This window comes from Vipera berus, assembly GCF_964194415.1.
Source record: "Vipera berus genome assembly, chromosome: 2".
Classification (NCBI taxonomy): Eukaryota; Metazoa; Chordata; class Lepidosauria; order Squamata; family Viperidae; genus Vipera; species Vipera berus.
In genome coordinates, this window is record NC_138203.1 from 82879385 (window position 1) to 82899566 (window position 20182).

At 36.8% G+C, this 20182-nt stretch overlaps 1 protein-coding gene across 6 annotated transcripts in view; it reads right to left on the reverse strand.

Moving 5' to 3' along the window:
• Positions 1 to 844: 844 nt before the first annotated feature.
• The window catches only part of ELAVL2 (ELAV like RNA binding protein 2), a gene marked incomplete at both ends in the record, with an annotated part of 75965 nt that continues 56627 nt past the window's right edge, over positions 845 to 20182 (reverse strand). For 2 of the 6 annotated variants that reach the window (XM_081316639.1, XM_081316635.1), the window contains 4 exons: positions 845 to 1175; positions 3357 to 3395; positions 9745 to 9970; positions 15770 to 15923. In XM_081316639.1, the coding sequence (XP_081172765.1) occupies positions 845 to 1175; positions 3357 to 3395; positions 9745 to 9970; positions 15770 to 15923 (750 nt within the window). The remainder of the gene's footprint in view (positions 1176 to 3356; positions 3396 to 9744; positions 9971 to 15769; positions 15924 to 20182) is intronic. The other 4 variants (XM_081316640.1, XM_081316636.1, XM_081316638.1 and 1 more) reach the window with 3 other exon arrangements.

The following is a 20182-nucleotide window of genomic DNA, read 5'->3' on the forward strand; positions in this document are numbered from 1 at the left end:
TCTCCCAGTGATTCCATTTCTTGAGTAACAAAGATCTCTTAAAGAATTTCTACATCATAAATCGCTCTAAAGTGTTTTCCCCCAACCACTGCAAATTTCCTGGTAAGTTTTAAAAGCTCACTAGGTGTCATATGAAGAGATTTCTCAAAGTATTCAAGTCAAAATATTTGTTCCAGGACCTGTAAAAAGTTTCTCCAAATTTTCTCTTTTTTATAAAAATAGATGCTTTGTTTTTTTTTAAACCCACATCAAAGAGGCTCTTATCTCTTTGGCAAGGTACAGCTTTACGAAAAGTTCTCCATTAATCTTACAATAGGCTTTTATAATGCACCACCCCCCCTTCCCCAACCCAAATCATAATTACAAAATAAATATTCTTAAACTTTATAAATAAAAATGTAAACTTCAAAACACTTCTTGAACAGACTAAACAGCAAGGCATTAAAGTGTAACTCAAACACAACATAAGGTTAACCTAACTCAGGAATTTTAACACAAAGCCTCAATATCTACTCACAGGTTCAAGGCAGTCGTGTAAAAGAAAATTTCTTCCCTTAGCTCAAACATTTTTTAAAAGGTCCACCTTCTTCAAAGAAGGCAATAGAATGCATTGTGACAGGTAAAAACCCTGTACCTCTTGTCCATATTCAAACATAAGATATTTAAGAAGTTTAATTCAAATACTAGCAATAAAAAATCTCGCAATATTTCTTAGGATGCTAGTCTGTTATTCCCCCATCTCAACACTGACTTACAAAGACATTTACTAATGTATAAAGTTTCTTTTAACTTGCCTTTGTCGAATAGTTTTCAAATATAAATTGGGCTGAGGACAGACACCTCATTAGGCTTTGTGCGTTTTGTTTGTTTTAAAGGAAACCTGCAAGACTCTGTCTCCAAGGCGGTATCCATTCAGGCTGGCTATTGCCATGGCGGCCTCGTCATAGTTTGTCATAGTCACAAATCCAAAACCTTTGCACTTGTTTGTGTTGAAGTCGCGGATAACCTTCACATTTGTCACGGCTCCGAAGGGTCCGAACATTTGCCACAGGATGCTCTCATCTGCATCAGGAGCTAAATTGTACACAAAAATGCACCATCCGGTTCCCGCATGTCCTGGGATATTGATCCCAGCCAAACTGGTCATTCCGTCAATGGTCATTGGAGAAAACCTGCTAATCAATGTAGAAGGGTAAAAAAAAAAAGACAGACAAAATACTTTTTTTAGAAGAAAACTTTTCCAAGATTAGAAACCTATTTTTATATATCAACATGCTTTCAAGAAACTTAAACCAAGTGCCTTTCTGCTTATATCAGGGGTGTCAAACTTGCAACATCGCATGAGTGAAGTATCACGACTTTTTTGCCATTGCCGGCAATGGGGCGGGCGCGATTTCGCTATGATGCATCCAGCCCATGGGCCGGCAGTTTGACACCCCTGGCCTACATCTTGTGGGTCAAATGTTTCTTCTTTTAAGTATGCTTTTTTGTTACATTATTTATAGATATATACAAAGGCAGTCTGGTGTAGTGGTTAAGATGCTGACCTAGAAACCAAGAGACTCTGAGTTCTAGTTCTGCCTTAGACATAAAAGCCAGGTGGGTGACTTAGGGCGAGTTTCCTTCAGCCCAACCCACCTCAGAGGGCAGTTGTGGGGAAAACAGGAAGAGGAAGGATTATTAAGTCTGTGTGCCACCTTGAGTTATTTGTAAAGAAATAAAGGCAGGATAAAAATATTTTTTTGTTTTTTTTTAAAAGCACTTGATTAGTGTTATAGTGCCATTTGACCAAAGGTATGTGCTACTTATGCGACTTGATGCCCTTTCAACGCTGATATAACAGAAAAACAAATTGTAGTCTGCTATTAAAAAGTCTAAGGAATATTGTGATTGCCACATTTGGAATGTGGTTAACCAAGGATCTTGGGAATTTGCTTTTTGTGCGTTGGGAGTAATGCAAACAAAAAGATTATATAAAAACTAAGCAGTTTGATTTTAACAACTAGCTTTGTTCAAAACTCTAGATCTATTACCAGATGAGTGGATTTCTCCCCCCCCCCCAAGATGGTTCCAAATCCCAGTTCTCCAGAACATGGGCTGCAGAGAGAGGCTCTGTTGAGAGAATACATCTACTAAAAATTCATGTTGTGCTTTTAGACCAGGGGTGTTCAAACTTGGCCCTTTTATGACTTGTGGACAGCATGCCTGGTAGAGGAATTCTGGGAATTGAAGTCCACAAATCATAAAAGGGCCAAGTTTGAACACCCCTGTTTTAGACAGAACCAGACAGAAATCTCTATTGTTTTAGCTAAGGACTGGCTAGTATTATCTTCTTTTAAAAAGAGAAAGGAACAGTAAGATTTTTGCTTATAGTGCTAGTATATTCAGTTTCAGGAATCTTTTAATTCCTTTTCAAAAACTAAAATACTAACTCATCTTTGAGTAAAATATTTTTCCCCAAAAGACAATTATAGTAGTAATGGTAAAAAAGTAAAAAGTATACTGTTGCCTTCAATTGTTCATATTCAGTCTTTATCGTGTTGCTTCACCATGCTCAACATTGGATTTAGCAAATTATTTAACACAACTTGAAATTGAACAGGATTTGTTCAACAGAAAAAAATAGCTTCAAGATTTATGATATTACATCTAGTTTTTGGTTTATGTTGTGTATCTCCCTGAGTCGTCTTTGGCAAATTTGTCGCTATATAAATTGGAGAAATAAATAAATAAATCCTACATGAAAGATACATTCTTGAAACGCAAGCTCCAAATTGCCTTATAGAATTATTATAACTCTTAACTTTTTTAGGTAATTCAACATACTTGATATGGTATCTTTAAAGTTGGTCCAAATCTGTACCTGCTTGTTCTACAGAAAGAAAATGACAAAAAAAAAAAACAACCAAAACTGGGGGTGGCCTCTTAATTGTTAAAAGGTCCTTTAAGTATATAAGACCTCTGAATTCTTTCAAAATGAAAGACAAATACAAAGGATTCCAAAATAAATCATTTAAATGGCAGGTACTAGATGGCCTAAACCAGGGGTAGGTAACTTTGGCTCTTTTATGACTCGCGGACCAACTCCCAGAATTCCTGAGCTAGCATGGCTGAGCACGGCTGGCTCAGGAATTCTGGGAGTTGAAGTCCACGAGTCATAAAAGAGCCAAGGTTGCCTACCTCTGCCCTAAACAATGGTAGAAAGCTAATAAAGTGATAAATGGAAATGAATCATTAACCTCTGTACATGCAAAAGTCACTCAAGATAAATCAAACACATGAAGTACCACTACTCTTAGTTCAAACAATATGTTATTAGTAAAGTTAATTATGGATGTAACACAATTTGTCATTACCTCTTTACTCCGTAAGCCATATTGAGCAGATTGTCCAACCTGCAAAACACATTTAGCAAAGGTTTACTTAGCCTTTCAATATTTTACTTTGATTATATTATGTTGCTAGATTTTCTGAACTATACTGTGTGGAAAATTGCAGTTGTGCAATGATAATGCACTGGCACTGCTTGAATTTTGCTGAGGAGATACTGTCCACAAATTCTCATAAATACAGCTTCAGTTCAAGTTGACATTAAGTAATTAGGTAAAAAAGGCACTCAGGCTCAGCCTTTTAATTCTGGATGAGCAAGGCCATTAGGCATGTCTGAAGTGATACTGTATACACATTAACATAGTTCAGATGCTATATTTAATATAGTGATCCTTTTAGAAATATAAGCATCAAAGACTAAACAATTTTGTCAGTATTTTCATGCCTTACTCTGAGAACTGATTGGGATGAATGAATGAAAAGTCTGTGTGCGCAAGAGACATTATTCTGCAGAAATACTACTAGCAATTTTATTTCTCAAGATTTTAGATAATGACTGTATGATTACAAAATTATCTTGATGCTCTGTACATTTTAAGCTGTTAAGGTTTAGCCTTGGTTAAATGCTAACTGCCAGAAAGTGCAGCTATGTCAGAAATCTATCATTTCAGCATAAACGAACAAAGGTATCCCAATTTTCTTTTTTCTTTTTACTGGCCCATTGGGTGGGCATGGCTGCGGTGGTAACGGCAGACTGGGTGGGACTAAAAGGTTCAATCAATTCCAACTTTGTGAGATTTTTTTTTTCCCGCGAGAAGTTGAAAATGATTGATTGAACCTTTTTTTTTTGCACACGGTGGTGGAGGCCTAAAGCGAAAAGTTTTTATAAAACCCAGCTGAAGGCCTAGGAATGGGGCGACGGCGCCTGTGCCCACAGAGAGGGCTCTGCGTGCCACCTGTGGCACTCATGCCATAGGTTCGCCACAATGGATATATGACATTATTTTTGCAGTTAAACCTCCTAATAACAAATTCCAAATTTGGGTATAACTTCTGCAATCTTCACATATTGATAATTGGGTATGATTTATTTTTTTTTATTTATTTATTTATTTTAATTCCATTTATATCCCGCCCTTCTCCGAAGACTCAGGGCGGCTTACAAGCTTAGCAGTAGCCTTCATTCTATGTATATGCCTGCGTATTACGGCTTTCACACACACACACACCCCAAGCGGCATTATTACAAAGTCAGCTTAATTGCCCCCAACAATCTGGGTCCTCATTTTACCTACCTCGGAAGGATGGAAGGCTGAGTCAACCTTGAGCCTGGTGGGATGCGAACCTGCACTAATTGCAGGCAGCTGGTGTTACTTAAGGAGGCATTAGCCCACTGCTCCACCAAGGCTTTTTTTACTTAAGTAGAAGCAAATGTAGAGCCCAACAAAACACTGTCTTATTTTTGTAACAGGCCATTTTGGTTGGTGGTTAAAAGTCTTCCATTCCCTAAATCTAAAATATGTTGTTAATTATGAATTAATAATTGCATGAAAGGGAGAGAAGACCACTGAATGAGGGAGACAGTTTCTTTTCCTTTTTTAGAGTTGATTGAAAAATGTGTGAGAAGTACTGATAGTCATTAATGAGCTGTGTGTTTTACAGACTTCCAAACCACGTTGTAAATTGATAGGTCTTGTTTTTTTTAAAAGAAATCATGTTTCAGATAATAATTGCACATAAACCAGCTCAAAAAATGTCCATAAGATGATACTCAAATTATTTATTGAATGCACCAGAAATATGTATTTTACCAGTTTGGGGTCAAATATGCAAATTTTAACAATCAGGTAACTGGCAATATTTATGGTTTTAATGTAAATTCTAATAATTACCAATTTCACCTGGGATTGTTGGCATGTGAACTCAAGTCTTTCAACAAGTTGAATACAAAATATCACACATTTAGATTCCTCTAGAGAATAAAGAATGGGAAGATGGAATACTGCTTTTGAATTACTGTACTGTAATTCTTTTAAGTCTTTACCTCTTAGAATATTTTAGTGACGATAGAGCATTATGTTGCTTTAACAATAGCACTGCTTCCATTTAACTACTTCCACTTTCATGAGCTTTATTGTAAAATATACAGCTTCTAACAAAACTGTCAATTTACATCCATTACCAAGTAGTTAAGAATTGTGTAGAAGTTGCCATTAAAACAGTCTCCATCTATCTATCTTTGATTGTGAATAACAGTGGCCAATAATTTGAACCCAACCATCTCTATATCCTGGATGTTAAGCAAGTAGTAGTGACTGAACAGCAAACCAGCACCGATGAAATATGAATTACAGTTTTTAAAAAAATACGTATAATGGTAGCTCCATTAAGAAATCACCGACTGACTTGCAAGTTTCACTTGTTCCTGCATTTCCAAATAAGATCCAGCAGGAAAATATACAGATTTTTTTAAAAAATAATAATAATTATGTTTGTACAAGTTTGTATATTGTTTCCCAATGTGAAATAAGGAACATGAAAACAATAGCATTTTTCAATGTCATATGTTGAGAAGTGGAATCTAGTCAGACATTAAAATGCTGCTTTGGTTGTTGCACATAATTAGCCTGCTAAGATTAGCTGACATTTTGGCATCTTCGTTATGCAGCTGCAGATAGATATGCAATGGCATGAGCTAAAACTACTGATTTAATATTATTGGTTTCTGTAACTCAGAACGAGCTTTTCACAGGACTGGATTCAGGACTAGCTCTGCTCCTTCTCTTAAATTCCCTAGAAGGAACTTAACATTCTGGAAAAAAAAACATGAAATTTCCTCCTATCTTTTTGTCAGGAACTAAAATAAATGTAATATAAAGCTCCAGTAATGAAACACTGGAAAATACCCCCAAAGCAGGCGGAAAAGAATAACAAATTTCAGCACTGTGCCCTCTGCTGACTTCCTTGCATTATTGCTCCCCTGTTCATTGTCGTTCTCAATAGTAATTTCCAAAAAAATAACATCTCTGCCCACAAAAAAGGTTAGTTCTCCTGCCAAAGCTAACCTGAATCACAGCTTTATTAAACTATCAACACTCTCGATAATGGCAATCCAAGGAATCATTTTCATTTACGAGAAGAGACCAAGTAAGCAGCATAGAAGAACATATCAAGCATTTTAGTGACTGTTCTCGCCATGCTGGTGGAAGGCCTAGAAGGCCCAAAGTCTGAAATAGCAATAGCACTTAGATTTATATACCGCTTCACAGTGCTTTACAGCCCTTTCTAAGCGGTTTACAAAGTCAGCATATTGCCCTCAACAAACTGGGTCCTCATTTTACCGACCTCAGAAGGATGGAAGGCTGAATCAACCATGAGCCAGTGAGAATTGAACTGCCAAACTGCTGGCAGCCGGGAGTCAGCCGAAGTAGCCTGCAGTACTGCATTCTAACCACTGCACCACCATGACAATTTTGGGATGATATATGTATTTTAGTAAGAAGGCTATCCATTTAAAGCGTCTAGTACAATTCACACACCTCTAACGAAAAGATGAAGCATACTTCCAAGCTTCAAACTTTGAGAAATTTTCTCTCAGAGAGAAACAGAGACAGAAGAACTCATATTCTTCGACTCAGCCATCTCACTTCAATACAAGACTTGAAAATTTCACCTTTTGTATGGTTTTACATTACTTGGGAAAGTGAAACTGAATTAAATCATAGAAAGTTCTATTGAAATAAGTATTCAAACATATATTCACTCCTATGATTGGCTTTATGGTGCAATTCATCAGTGAGGACTGTTTTCTGAAGAAACAAAAATACAAATCAACACACAGGTAGCCGTTGACTGACCCCAGTTCGTTTAGTGACTGTTACAACAGCGCTGAAAAAAATATGACACAACCGTTTTTCACACTTATCTTTGCCGCATTCCCATGGTCACATGATCAAAATTCAGACAGTTGACCACTGACTCATATTTATGAGTTGCAATGTCCCAGGGTCACCTTTTGTAACCTTCTTACAAGCAAAGTCAATTTGGAAGTTAGATTCATTTAACAACTATGTTACTAAGTTAACAATTGCAGGATTCACTTAACAATTGTGGCAGGAAAGGTCATTTAACCATTGTTTCACCTAGCACCAGAAATTTTGTGCTCAATTGTGTTCGTAAGTTGAGGACTACCTGCAAAACCTTTGCAGTAACTTACGACTTGTGGAGATACTTGGGAGTGTTCTGACTTTTAATTTTGAGAATGGCATTAAGAATACAATCTCCGATCAACAATTGTGGACTCAAGTTACAGTTGCTCTTTTAAGTGTGGTGCTTATCAGAGCCTGTACCAAATAAAAAGAACTTTTCAAAGTACGCATATACTTTCCCAGTGTCTGAAGCCTACAAGCTTTCTTTAATTGCTTTTAAAACACTTTTAACTAACAATAGTAGGAATACAGCAATGGCAAGCATAATGTACTTGAATTAGTATACTAGCACTGGGTCTAAATATCAGATACTGATCAAAGACAACTGCAAAGTTAAGGTCTTTAAAACCTATTCAAACACATAAACACACACACTTTTCTACATTTTTGTGTGTGCAGCTATGCCTTTCTAAACTTCACGGAGGAACCTGAACAATTCCTAAGTTGATATGAACTGAGCAAGTAACACCGTTCACATTTGGAACCCATGGCTCTTTTATTTGACAAAACACCACAGCAGAACGGATTAAAAACTCAAGTAATCCTTAACGCTCGATGTTAAAATTGCTCTGGACAACATGATTTAATGTGCTGTTTTAAAAAGAAAATGGAAAAGCAATGCAGTTCAGTCCATTTTTATGGAATGGAAAGACACGGGCAAAAATGAATGGCAACCTTGGGATTCGTTCCTCCATTTCCAAACCTGTACGCACATTCCAGCGTTCTGGGCCTATCCCTTTCACAGTCATCTACCACCACTGCTGATATAATGAACATCCTTTAGACAAGGGGTAGGCAACCTCGGCTCTTTTATGACTCATGGACTTCAACTCATGGGAGTTGAAGTCCATGAGTCATAAAAGAGCCGAGGTTGCCTACCCTGGCTTTAGACGATAAGCCGGCCCATGGCATTGTGAGAAAGATCTAGTCAGGTTTTTTTTTAAGGCCACTGGAGATTGCGTGCCCCAACCCTGGCACCAGCTATTTCTGCAAAAGTTCATTTACCTCTTTTTTTTTTCATGTCAGTGCAGCAACAATTCCCCAGTGGCCTTACTTCAGGCACGAGGCAATCTGGAATTCTTCTTCTGACCATTTCTAAATCTGCCCTGGCACTCACTTCTGGAGCAGGCAGTCTGCCTATGGAGAAAGGGCAAGTCTACTTTCATTCAATATTCAGCGGCTTCACAGAATATATCCTTTGAACAACAAAAACAGAGCAGAAACTGAATACTCCAGAAATCCACTGAATACTGAATAAAAAACATTTGAGGGTTGTTGTTTTATTCCCCCCCACTTCCTGCTCCAACAGAAGGATTCACTAGAATGGATGCTTTTCTGGGTGAACAAATTTAACAGCACAACATGCAAAGAAGCTGTTTGGATTAAATTGTTTAGGTGAGATTGCCATTGGCCAGGTGTTTAAATAAGCACGTTTTTTTAAAAAATAATAATAATAAAGTCCCAAGGTTTCTTTAAAACAAAGTTTATCTGAGCTTTCTGCTACTTGATGAGCACAACTAATCTCTTTCTCTTACATTCCGGTAGGAAACTAGCATCAAGTTGAATATAATCCTGTTTATCCCCTCTCTTGATCTCCTCCTCTCTCACAAACAAATCTTTTATAAAACAACATTAAAATAAAAGCCCCGAGCATTTAGTGAATGTAGATTAATACAGTATTTGTTTCAATTCACGCCATCTGTCTTTTTTTAGCACACTAAAATATCACAGAGAAAAACGTATGGCTGACAGCACTGTGTCTGTGTCATCGGAAGAGAGATCCATACAAAATAAGGGAAAACTCCCCATTCCAAAAAGTATGCAGAGTAATTACAGAGACTCTAGCGCAGAAAAAAAAATTTCTTCCAAAGAAGACTTAATACAGAAACAGGATTTAGACGGCTTTTCTATACTTTGTAGAAACATCTTATTCTTAACAGTTTAACAAATATCCCTAAAACCATCTTGCAAACTGAACAACAGACACTTTCCAGTTAAATATTGCTACCTACCTACGTAAAACTCTCTTCTTTTTATAGCTGCCAACAGATGGCAGTACCTCAAAGAACTTTCTGCTGTGTCTGTCAGATATTAAATTTAACAACCCAACAGTTTTTATGTGAGGAAAATACATTTCTCCAGAGATACCGGTTGAAAAGAAAATCCAGACCGGTTGACATAAGAAACAACGTACGGTTCCACATACCTAAAACGTTGAGCTTGCTGAGCAAGGGGTCCCGGATACCTCCTGTTTGGAGACTGGTACAGCTGGGAGAGGATGGCCTGATTTGTTTTTTGGCTTGGATTGTTGGCAAACTTTACGGTGATGGGTTCCGTGGCCCCGGGAGGTTTCTGTCCATTCAAGCCCTTGATGGCTTCTTCAGCTTCAATCCGCTTGTCAAACCGGATAAACCCCACACCCCTTGAAACTCCTGGGAAAAAAGCACAAATGAATCCAGCAATTATTTCTAAGCATTACAATAGCCTCCTCCTGCTTCAAAAGATCTCTAGGGTGTTTCTTTTTTCTTTTCAGGTATAAGTAAGCCAACAGAATCATAGAAAGCAAAACACAAAAAAATAAACCAGATTCGACAACTGAAGTGGATTTTTATAAGAAACAATATAACATATAAAGCATTTGCGAACGAGGAAGAACACAAGAGATGGAAACCAACAGGTGGGTGAAACCACATCTATTTATAAGAGACACAGCAAAGTGAAACAAGGCATCAAAATACGGGCAAAAACTTTTGTTATGCCCTCCCATATGTTTACTCCTAGTATTTAAGCTTTTAAAAATAATGGCTTCTTACATGTGCATTTGATGATTATGACAACAATGGGTGATGCATCTGAGTCGGAATGAATCTGGCTGTTTGGTATTACATAATGCTATATATATTTTAATATTACCATTAGTTGAATTTATGCTGATAGTTCCTATTGTTCTTTACTATTTTTTGACAATTTTTAATTATTTATTACAAGCTGCCTAGAATTGCCTGACTGAAACAGCACAGAAGCATCTGTACTACCGCTGTAACAAATATAATATTTATTTGTTAATATTAAAGCTGATAATAAACATGGGTCAGGATTTAGTGTAATATGACATATTTACATTACGTTATTTATTTTAATTTAGACTGCCTGAGTCCAATTAACTCTAGGAAGTTCACAAATAACTACACGAAAACCAACCAATGCAAACCAAAAACAAGATGGCATCCAGACACAAAATACAGACAAATAAAAATAACAAGGGGAGAACCACCAGGACTGCAAGGCTTTATGGAATGCGAACAGGCTTGGAGCCCAAGATTTCAGGGCAATATCATTCCAAAGGATGGGTCCTACAACAGAGAAGGTGGCTTCCTGAGTCTCAATAGCTGACATTGTTTAATTGAAGTGATCCAGATCATGCCAACTCTGCTAGCATGTACCAGCCATACAGAAACTATGGGAGTAGGCAGTTCCTTAAATAACCTGCCCATATGCCATAAAGGGGTTTGTAGGTAAATAACCGATACCTTTAACTGCAGCTAGAAGCAGACTGGTAACCACTGCAGCTCATGGAATAGAAATATCCTATAAGCATACTGAGGCATGTCCATCACCTCACACATCACTGGTTGAAACTTCCAAGTGGTTTTCAAGGGTAGCCCATGCAGAGCGTACTGCAACTCAAGCCTTGAGGTGACTAGAGTTTGAGTGACCAAATGAAAAAACCTCCTGAATTAGTGCACCGTGTTCAGATAAGCAAAGGCTTCCTTGGCTACAGATGCCACCTGCTCTGAGCAAGAGCTGTGAGTTCCACTAAGACCCTCAGACACCGTCCTTGATTGGGAAATGCTACTCCCATCCAAGAGTATGGATGAAAAGTTCTCGGACCCAGGAAACTTTTAACCCAACCAGTAGAAGGGAATTTTTGTAGCAGACAACAGGATGAGACATTTCTATTTTGCCATTCAATTTCCACAAGACGTTTTACTACAGAAAAAAAAACCCATCAGGAAAATTAATGTTGTTGCAAACAACTATATGGAGACACACAGAACACTGTGTTGAACTATATGTTCATGTTGTGTATAGCATGTTTAAATGTGTGTTATGTATGTGTACACTTTTGAGAGCAAGCAACTAAATTTAATTTTAAATGACAATAAAGGTTATCTTATCTTACCTTACCTTACTCTGTGTAGCTATGCTTTAGAAGGAATTCTAATTTAAGGAAAATTCCCTGACATACAAAAACCTTGGGTACCATGTAATTAAAAAAAAAAACTATATACATGCACTTGTACCAAATACTGATCAGATAAAAAGCCTATGGAAACAAAGTTCAACGTATTGAAAACCAAAACATCTAGATGTATTGTTGATTTGTATCTACGCTGTAAAATGACAACTTCTCCCAAACCAGCAATAAACCTGAAGTGAGAGAACTGAAATGCAGTAAATAAATTACACAAATACATAAATCAAAAGTGTAACTATAGGGGTATTTAAAATAAGACAATTGACGGTCTTGGAAAGCTTATGGGATATTTGCTTTATAGGTATTGCTATTATTACAGGGGGAAAGACAGAGAAAATATTTAAACGTCTAAGGGAGAAAAAAGGAGAAAATATCTGTTTTGATGACCACTTTAAAGTAGACTTTTAACAATTAACCTTGTAACAACTATCCATAACAATCTGTCTTATGCTATCACCACACACTTCTGCAACCCTGTTGTTCTGTACCAGCCTGCTACCGGCCCTGCAGAAAAGGCAGGGACAACCCCTTTTACAAGAAGGCAAGAGGCTGGAATTACGCCTGCCAAATTTATTGATACAAAAACAAATAGAACGAGACACGAACCAAGAAACAGGAGCTTTTCAAGCGGTTGCCTTCAGCAAACCAGCCGTCCCACGCATTCCCCCTTTTATACAGTTCAGGGCGTGGCTTCTCTCTGCCTCCTTCCGAGGAGCCCCATTGCCTTCCTCTGTTTACTCCTGATTGACTGCCTCCTGCGTCGGGCGTCCTTGAACAGGGCCAGCTGTGGGTCATCTTCATCCACACTGTCAGGCTCACACAGCTGGGTCTGCGTCGTGACCAGGTGAGAGGGGCCTGGCTGAGGGCTCTCATCAAGCTGTCCAACCCCCTCAGCAAGCTCTTCAACACCCCCCTCCCCCTCCTCCTCTGAGTCGTCCAACCCAACTGCCGAACCCACAGGCTGACCCTGAATCACAACACCTGTCTCCTGCAGCAAAACACCTTTATTTTCAAGGTAAACAGACACTATCCTCACAACCCTGCAATCTCCAAACAGCCAATATTCTCTTTTTATTTCTCTTAGTCAAGGCATATGAAGGTTTGGATATTTAATTTGGAATACAAGAAGGGAACAAGGCAAAAAAAGGATAGACCCACTTTTTTTCCATACAAGGAGGATATGTGGCTTTTTGTTTTCTTTTCTTGTTGCTTGTAAAGTGCTATTTGCTTTGTTCTGCTAACTTCTGATCTAATCTGGTGCTATCAGAGGAAACTATCCTTTATTAGATGGCATTTTGATCTAGTAACAGACCTTTTCATCTCTCCCTTGAAGTGATTATGATGAAGACAGCCTCCGAGAAACCCAACACAGCAATCCTAGGCTTCCCGACTTAGACAAAAAGCTCCTGCTGTGTTCAATGAGACTTATTCCCACACATTACACACAAAATTGTAGCCAAAATTTTTTTTTAATACTTTGCGAAGCTACAATTCTATGTATATTTACCAGGGATCAATTCCACTGAATTCAATAGGATATGCATAGGATTGTGCAATTAGATAGCTGAAAGGCATTATTCTACTTATTTATGAATTATATCAAATAGCGGTTTTGAATAATAATAATAATAATAATAATAATAATAATAATAATAATAATAATAATAATAATAATAATAATAATAATAATAATAATAATAATAATAATATGGAAGGGACCTTGGAGGTCATCTAGTCCAACCCCCTGCTAAGGCAGGAAACCCTATACCATTTCAGACAAATGGCTGTCCAGTCTCTTCTTAAAAACCTCCAGTGTTGGAGCATTCACCACTTCTGGAGGCACTTCTGGTTAATTGTTCTAACTGTCAGGAAGTTTCTCCTTAGTTCTAGGTTGCTTCTCTCCTTGACAGAATTTATACTGTTACATTTAATAGAGAAATACTACAGTATAAAAGTATTTTGCAAAAACTTTTTTTTCTAAAAATGTCATTTCCCCCCCCCCCTCAGAGCTTCAAAATTTTGGAGATGTTTTGTCTTTAAAGAGGTAGCTCATTTAAGCTCAGATAAAATAGTTCTGAAATCTTGGCTGCAGCAACTTGTGATCCATTAATCAATTCTTTCTATCAACAGTGATGACTAAGAAAGAAATAATAATATATAATACACACACACACACACACACACACACACATTATCAACTTATCTGAATCTATAGAAAAGAATATTTGTAGCTCAGGGTTGAAATGAGAATCCTTCGATCTTGAGGTTGGGTTGTTTTCTTGCAGACATTTCATTACCCAAATTAAGTAACGTCATCAGTGCTCATCATCTGACAATGTTACCTAGTTTGACTAATGAAACATCTGCAAGAAAACAACCAAGTTTATAAAGCACTAAAAACTACTTATCTGAACCTGAACATCTGACATTGGAACACAGCTATTTTTAGTGGGAACAAAATTCGATTTAAAATTTAAAAATATACTTGACAGGTATACTCTCCACAAATTTAATAATTTTCCATTTGCTTAAGCAAGTTTGCTTAAAAGCATGGTGGTACAATTCCAGTAAATACCACATTAACTCACATGTTCCAGAAATTCCAGATTGCAAATCTGAACTCCAAATTATTGCATTTCAAATTCTAGTTTTTCATCTAAATTTCCTTTTTTTTAAAAACTATCTGTGCCGCTCAATTTTCTCAACTATCATTTTTAGTTACATACATTGTAAATTATAAACAAAACTGAATTTTATCTCTAGAAACTCTTGAAGCTCCTTTGTTTATAACTTTATATTTGAAAAACATTTGGCGATATATATTCAGGTTTGCAAGTAGGATCAATTTTGCTTAGGTTGGTTTTAAGGGAAAATTTAAGCGAGTGTCTTGATGCATAAGAGTTTGAAAAATCCAGTAGGCATACATGCAAGAAGCATGTAGTACTTTGCTCACAATTCAAAAGCTGTTTAAAAAAATCCCAGTGGTTGATGTAACCCTATCAATTCAATGCCAAAAAGAAAAATAAATGTTAAAATACAAATCTAATTATACAATAATAGAAAACCTTGCTTTTTGAGAAGCAGATTCGTTTCATCATTCCTGTGGGAAACAAAATGTTGCATGCTATTTTTGCACTAAATGGGACCCAAGTGTTATTTTAAAATCTCTATATTTTATTAAAACAAGTCATAAATGTACCCTTTTTTGCTTAAAACTTACTTCAAACTTTTGAAGGAACCCAATCAGGTCGTTAAAATTTAAGTGCATACACAAGCCTAATGAGTATTTTCCTAAAATTTTCTAATATCTATGAAAATAAAGCACTCAAATTCTTGTAGGGAGTATGTTCCATAGTATAATCTGCCCAGTGCATTGCATTGCTTCATTCATATCACATGCAGAAAGATAACAAAACCAATGTATTCACTGAGTTGGCAATAACTGGAGAACAAAGATTGAATTTAATAAAAAATGAACTCCTCAATATTTATGTATCAAATCAATCTTCCTTTCAGTCTTATTTTCTTAAATCCAGTGTTTTGTTTTTCTCAGGATCTTGCCTTATACTAAGATGGAAAAATGTGAATTGTAAGGTTTGTTTTAAAGCCTCAATAATTTTGAGTTTCTATTTCACATTTTCTTAGTTTAAGGAAACTGCTAAGCACAAGGCTTTACTTTTTTTGGTTTTAAAATATACACTGGTTTTTTAGCATTTTATAAGGAATATTTTTATTCAGTGCTCGAGATTACAGCAACTATAAATTTATTACAAGGCATGAAACAGGCTTCAAATATGCAGCTTCAAGGTGAAAATGACTCAGCCTTGCCTGACTGCAAACCAGGAGTTATTTTTATCCATGCATATTTATGAACAATTCCAGCAGAAAATTGTATTTTCTGCCCCACATAAACTTTTTTATGTTCAATATTTTGAAGGCTGAGAAAGACAGAGCAGAGTAGGTTTCTACTTACCAGTGACTTGGTCAACAAGAATGCGGGAAGTAATAATACGTCCATATTGGGAAAACAGCTGTTCCAGTTCTTTCTGAGTCATAGTTTTGGGCAGACCGCTGACGTACAAGTTTGCATCTCTAATAGAAGCTGAGCTTGGCCGTGCATAAGAAACCTGCATAATGAAAAACAAAAACAAAAAACCTTGGATCATGCAAACGACCGTATAATTCGACTAGAAGGTTGCCTATTTCTAAAAACACATGTGTAACTCTACTTTCAGATCATACATCCTTGGCCATTTGTATAGGAACCTAATGGGATTATATTAAACCACAAGGAGACCCAATTTGTCTGGGATCAGCACACTCTCTGTGGCTGTTCTTCTTAGTTGCCCTAGAGCAAGGAAGGGGAACCATGGGTCTTTTATGACTCGTGGACTTCAAACTCCCAGAATTCCTGAGCCAGGAATTCTAGGAGTTGAAGTCCACAAGTCATAAAAAGACCATGATTCCTCACCCTTGCTCTAGGCCGTGGTGGCGAACCGCAAAGCCCTCTCTGTGGGCATGCGCGCCCTCGCCCCAGTCCTAGGCGTTCAGCTGGGTTTTATAAACCCTTTTCGCTTTAGGCCTCCGCTGCCATGAGCAAAAAAAGAAAAAAAAGAGTCAAATCAATTTCAACTTCTCGCGGGAAAAAAAAGATCTCGCGAAGTTGGAATTGATTGAACTTTTTAGTCCCACCCAGTCTGCCGTTACCACCACAGCCACACCACCCAACTGGCCACGCCCATAAGTGGAGTTTGGGTTGCAGTTTGGACACTCGGTCTCTAAAAGGTTTGCCATCATAGGGAAGTAAAAAAAGGCAAAAGTGGACAAGAAATTTGTCAAGTCACATATTAATGGTGGTACCAAATCCTACTGCGCCACTGCAGGTTTTTTTTTAACCCTTTAACCAAAAAAAAGTTACAAGCCAGGAAGCGAGAAGACAAATACAACCCTTGGACTTGGTAATGGCAGCAGAAAGGGCTAAAAAGAACTGATAACAAATATTCACGATTATATCATCTAGAACAGGGATGTCAAACTTGCAACGTCACGTGACATATCGCAGCTTTTTTTCCCATTGCCGGCAATGGGGTGGGCAGTTTCGGCATGATGCATCTGGGCTGGCAGTTTAACACCCCTGATTTAGAATGTATAAATGCTCTTCAAATGTATATTGGCAATATGAACAACGTCAAGGGACATTTTATCATGCTTGATGAATAGATAAAAAGCTGAACATTTTTGGATCCCCATATATATACTTTGATACACAGAATTTTAAATATTAATATTCAGTTGAAGGCAGAACTTTATGATTAATGGACAAGCAGTTAGAAAAAAAAAGCTATGGAAGACTATTTCAACATGTGATCCAGCCACTAAGGAGGAATAGTTGGTGAAGTTGACAGGTTTTGCTGAAAAGGGTAAATTAAGTTATTTGATTAGAGAAAAAATCTACATTTTTATGTAGAGATTATCTACATCTATTGGCGAATGGAAACCTCTTATGGACTTCTTGCATAAAAATGAAAAAAACAAAACCTCTGACTTAGGGTTTTGGCAATTAGATAAGATAGACTGTGGAAAGAATAATATAAGGTAATTTTAACAAGAGAGGTTAAAATGTATTTGTATTTATAACTGCTGTGTAGAATACTGGAAGTTACCTCTTTAAACCCTTTTCTTTGTTTTCTATTTATTTAACCTTTTCTTTTCTCACATTTTTTGCTTTTACTTTTTCCCTGTTTGCTACCTGTTGCCTTAGATTTTATCCACCTGTTAAAAAGTCTTAAGAGCTATTTTCTTTTTTTTTTTAAGGGACAAAAAATGGAGAGAAAGGGAAGCAGTGCAGCATATGGTAATATTTCACTTTCTCTTGTCATGTGCCATGCTGTCAGATTCATCCCACCATAACTGCATTGCATAACCCCTTCCTTTACCTGCTGGTGTTCTGATGCTGCTACTAAGCAAGGCTGGGGTAGTGATGTCATTGCAACCGCTCCTATGCCATAAACGTCTTATTCCTTGCTTGCCAGGAAAAAAAAAACAAAAAACAAAACACCACACCAGCCAGCTGGTTTTTTCCTCATAATTGCCAATTACCAACAAATAGCAATTTTTTTTTTTTACTGGCAAGGAATAATTAAGGCATCTTTATTTCTTGTTTCCGACCTCGGTCCGGCACCCGACCTTCGCTCCTTCCGGCGCGATCTAAAGACCTACCTGTTTGAACAAGCCAGCCTGGCCTGATGGGTGATGGGTTTGGGTTTTATTGCTTTTTATGTATTTTAACTTATTGTTATAGTTTTTGGGCATCTTGTTTAATCTCTTTTAATTTTTGTATTCTTGTCTTTTAACATGTATTGCCCTGTTCACCGCCCTGAGTCCTTCGGGAGAAGGGTGGTATACAAATAAAATAATAATAATAATTAATAATTAATAATTAATAATAATAATAATAATAATAATAATAATAATAATTACTATTACTATTAGGATTTTTAAATTTTTTTTCCCAGAAATGAAGTTATGTGAATTGATTTCACTAGTTATACATTGGACACCCTACTGATAAAACTACTATTAAGACATTATTAATTTCTGTCTTGTTATGAGTGAAGCTCAGGAAGCCAAAAATATTTTCTGTTGTAAGCTGAGAACTGAAGTATAAACATATTTCAGGAAAGCTTTAGTCCCCTGCCCCCTTATTTGTGCTTTTCAGTTATTATATTAGAGAACGTTGGCAGGAAAATTACATGTATGTATGACAAATGCAAAAATATAAATAAGTGCTACCCCATGTTAGCAACTGCGTAAAATGTTCTATAGTTATTATTAAAAAAGAGTGACTTTATTTAGAGATGTTATTTCACACAGTTTAGAATGCATTTTTTAAAAGTTACCGGTAAGAAAGTGTAACCTAAACTTTTTGAAATTAGTGCCAGCTCGTGAAAAGGTGCAGTAACTAATCATCAATGTTACAGCACAATGGTTATGATAAACAATAAACATAAGCAAATATATAAAACTGTTTTATCGCACATTTTTCTTGGTTAGGTCAGATTAACATTTTTAAACGTACTGCTTTGCAAATAAGGAGTTGCACTGACTTTTAGAAGTCCTTTGAGATTTTTATCGCTGAGATTTGATAAGGTATCCTTTCAGTTATTTTAATCCAATTGAAATACACAATCCTTTTCACTGAAACCCTAATTTTAATTTAGAAGTATGGCCTGGAACTCCTTACATTGTCTTAAAAAAGTCTTACTTCATTAAAATTTCATTTACAATGTTATACAATACTCTTACGTGATTCGTTAAGACACACTAAATTGTCTAAAGAACATTTATTTGCCTTGCAAAATTGCTTGGCCCAATGCCAGCTAATTATTTCCCAAGCAAATTGGCACTTTGGAGCTCCGGTGCACAAACACTTTTCACTCACTCAAAAAGATATTCTGGGACTCTTAAGTCAGAGATGCCAAAGTGAATAAGAGCCCCAAATACAAAAGTATTTCAAAGAACACCGATCAAAATAGCAGCCTGTCTCTTGAGTATAAGTAGCCCTAATAGGAAGCAGGTAGAAATTGTACAAATTTCATTTGGAAATTCATTCTGTGTGAATTCTGTACCTAGGGTGGCCCAGTGGTTAGAATGCAGTATTACAGGCTAACTCTGCTGACTGCTAGCAGTTCAATCCTCACTGGCTGAAGGCTGACTCAGCCTTCCATCCTTCCAAGGTCGATAAAATGAGGAGCCAGATTGTTGGGGGTAATATGCTGACTGCAAACCTCTCAGAGAGGGCTGTAAAGCACTGTGAAGTGGAATATTAGTCTAAGTGCTATTGCTGGTGCTATTTTTATTTTACATTTTTAGACTTAATTATGAACTGAAATCTATTTACCAAAAATGTATACATTTTTGAAATTTCAACATTTAGAAATGGAAAAAAATGAATTGGGGATGGTCAGTACAGAAATCCGTATACCCATGAAAATAGCATTTGCAGAAATTGTGCCTAACAGAGAAAAGTGCAAACTGTGCACCATAATGATCCAGTGTGAATTCAATTAATTCTTAAAATATCAACCAGTCTTATCTATCTCAAAACTGACTATGCTGAAATTGCTTAGGTCTGTTTACTCATAGCCTTGGGAGAGTCACGACACTATTCACAGGAAGTGATAAAAATCAATAATAAATCTGCTCTAAGTGCATAGGAAAAAGATATAAGTAAAAAACAACATATTTTTGAGAACATCTTTTCTATAAAAAAATGTTGCTTTTGAAGTTTGGGGTAGGAGAAAAAGGGAACAGCTGAGCTCTGGATAGCCAAATTACAGTTTTATGGGTGTCCCTGCCTCAGTCCTGCATTTCAATATGTTGTCTT